Genomic DNA, 1,023 nt, shown 5'->3' on the forward strand with positions numbered 1-1,023 from the left:
GTTTATTCTGCCATTTGCTAAGGATTTTTTAAAATTTAACTTTATTTTGCAATAATTCAGACTTAGAAAAAAAATTGAAGAAACAGTAGAAAGAGAGAGGAAGGGAGAGGGAGTGAGGGATAGAAACATCAAAGAGAGAGAATCACTGATTGGCTGCCTCCTGCATGCCCCCTACTGGGGATGGAGCCCATAACCTGGGCATGTGCCCTGACCAGGAATCGAACTGGAGACCTCTAAGTTCTTGGGTCAATGTTCAACCCCTGAGCCACACTGGCTGGCTAATGTTGCATTTCTAAGACTGTATCTCTTCCTTAAGGGGCTCATGGCTGTGTTTTGCCCTGATTTGACAGATCTGCCTACATCAGCATCACAGGGCTCTTGAGAAGCTCGAGTGCAAAATTAAAAGGTGGGAGGTGTTGCTCTCATCTCAAAACCCAACAATGAAATACAAATTCTACAGGTCCTGGTGCGTTGAAGGTTGGCATTTGGAATGATTTTACCATAGCTGAACCATATCTCTACATTTCTTAGAATGGTTCTCCAACTTTAGCATGCACCGAAAAACCTGCAGGGGTTGTAAAAATATGGATTTCTGGAATTCATCCTTAGAGTTTCTTATTGAACGTTCCTGGGGTGGAGCCCTGGGATTTGCATTTTTAACAAGTTCCAGGTGTACAGTTGGTCCAGGGACTACAATTTTCTGACCCCCTCGTTTAGAGTTTTGCCGAGAATCCTAGGGCTAGGATTCTATCTCCTGCACTCAGGGTTATCTGGTCTCAGCTTCCCCCTTCTGTCCTCTGAGGCAGCCAGGGGGCAAGGAGACCCTGGTTAAAGTCCAACCCCAGGGCGAGTTATCTAGCTGCTGACAGCGGGGCCTCCGGATTGCCTCTGCAAAGAGTCTGAGGCCGACTAGGGCCAGATAACACTATCCTAGTGTCACAAGGCTGCACGTGGCCTCCAGGCTCGTCCTGCGCTGGTTCCCCGCCCCCGGGTCAGCTGTCACGGGGCGGAGCAGGCCCGGGG

At 48.8% G+C, this 1,023-nt stretch overlaps 1 protein-coding gene across 1 annotated transcript in view; it reads left to right on the forward strand.

Annotated features, from left to right (window-relative positions):
* GLB1 (galactosidase, beta 1) overlaps positions 1 to 1,023 on the forward strand; it is a 75,194-nt gene that overhangs the window by 1,768 nt on the left and 72,403 nt on the right. The window contains exon 2 of the mRNA XM_014548381.1: positions 351 to 406. Coding sequence (XP_014403867.1) covers positions 351 to 406 — 56 coding nt within the window. The remainder of the gene's footprint in view (positions 1 to 350; positions 407 to 1,023) is intronic.

Source organism: Myotis brandtii, unplaced genomic scaffold (genome assembly GCF_000412655.1).
Source record: "Myotis brandtii unplaced genomic scaffold, ASM41265v1 scaffold506, whole genome shotgun sequence".
NCBI classification, from domain to species: domain Eukaryota; kingdom Metazoa; phylum Chordata; class Mammalia; order Chiroptera; family Vespertilionidae; genus Myotis; species Myotis brandtii.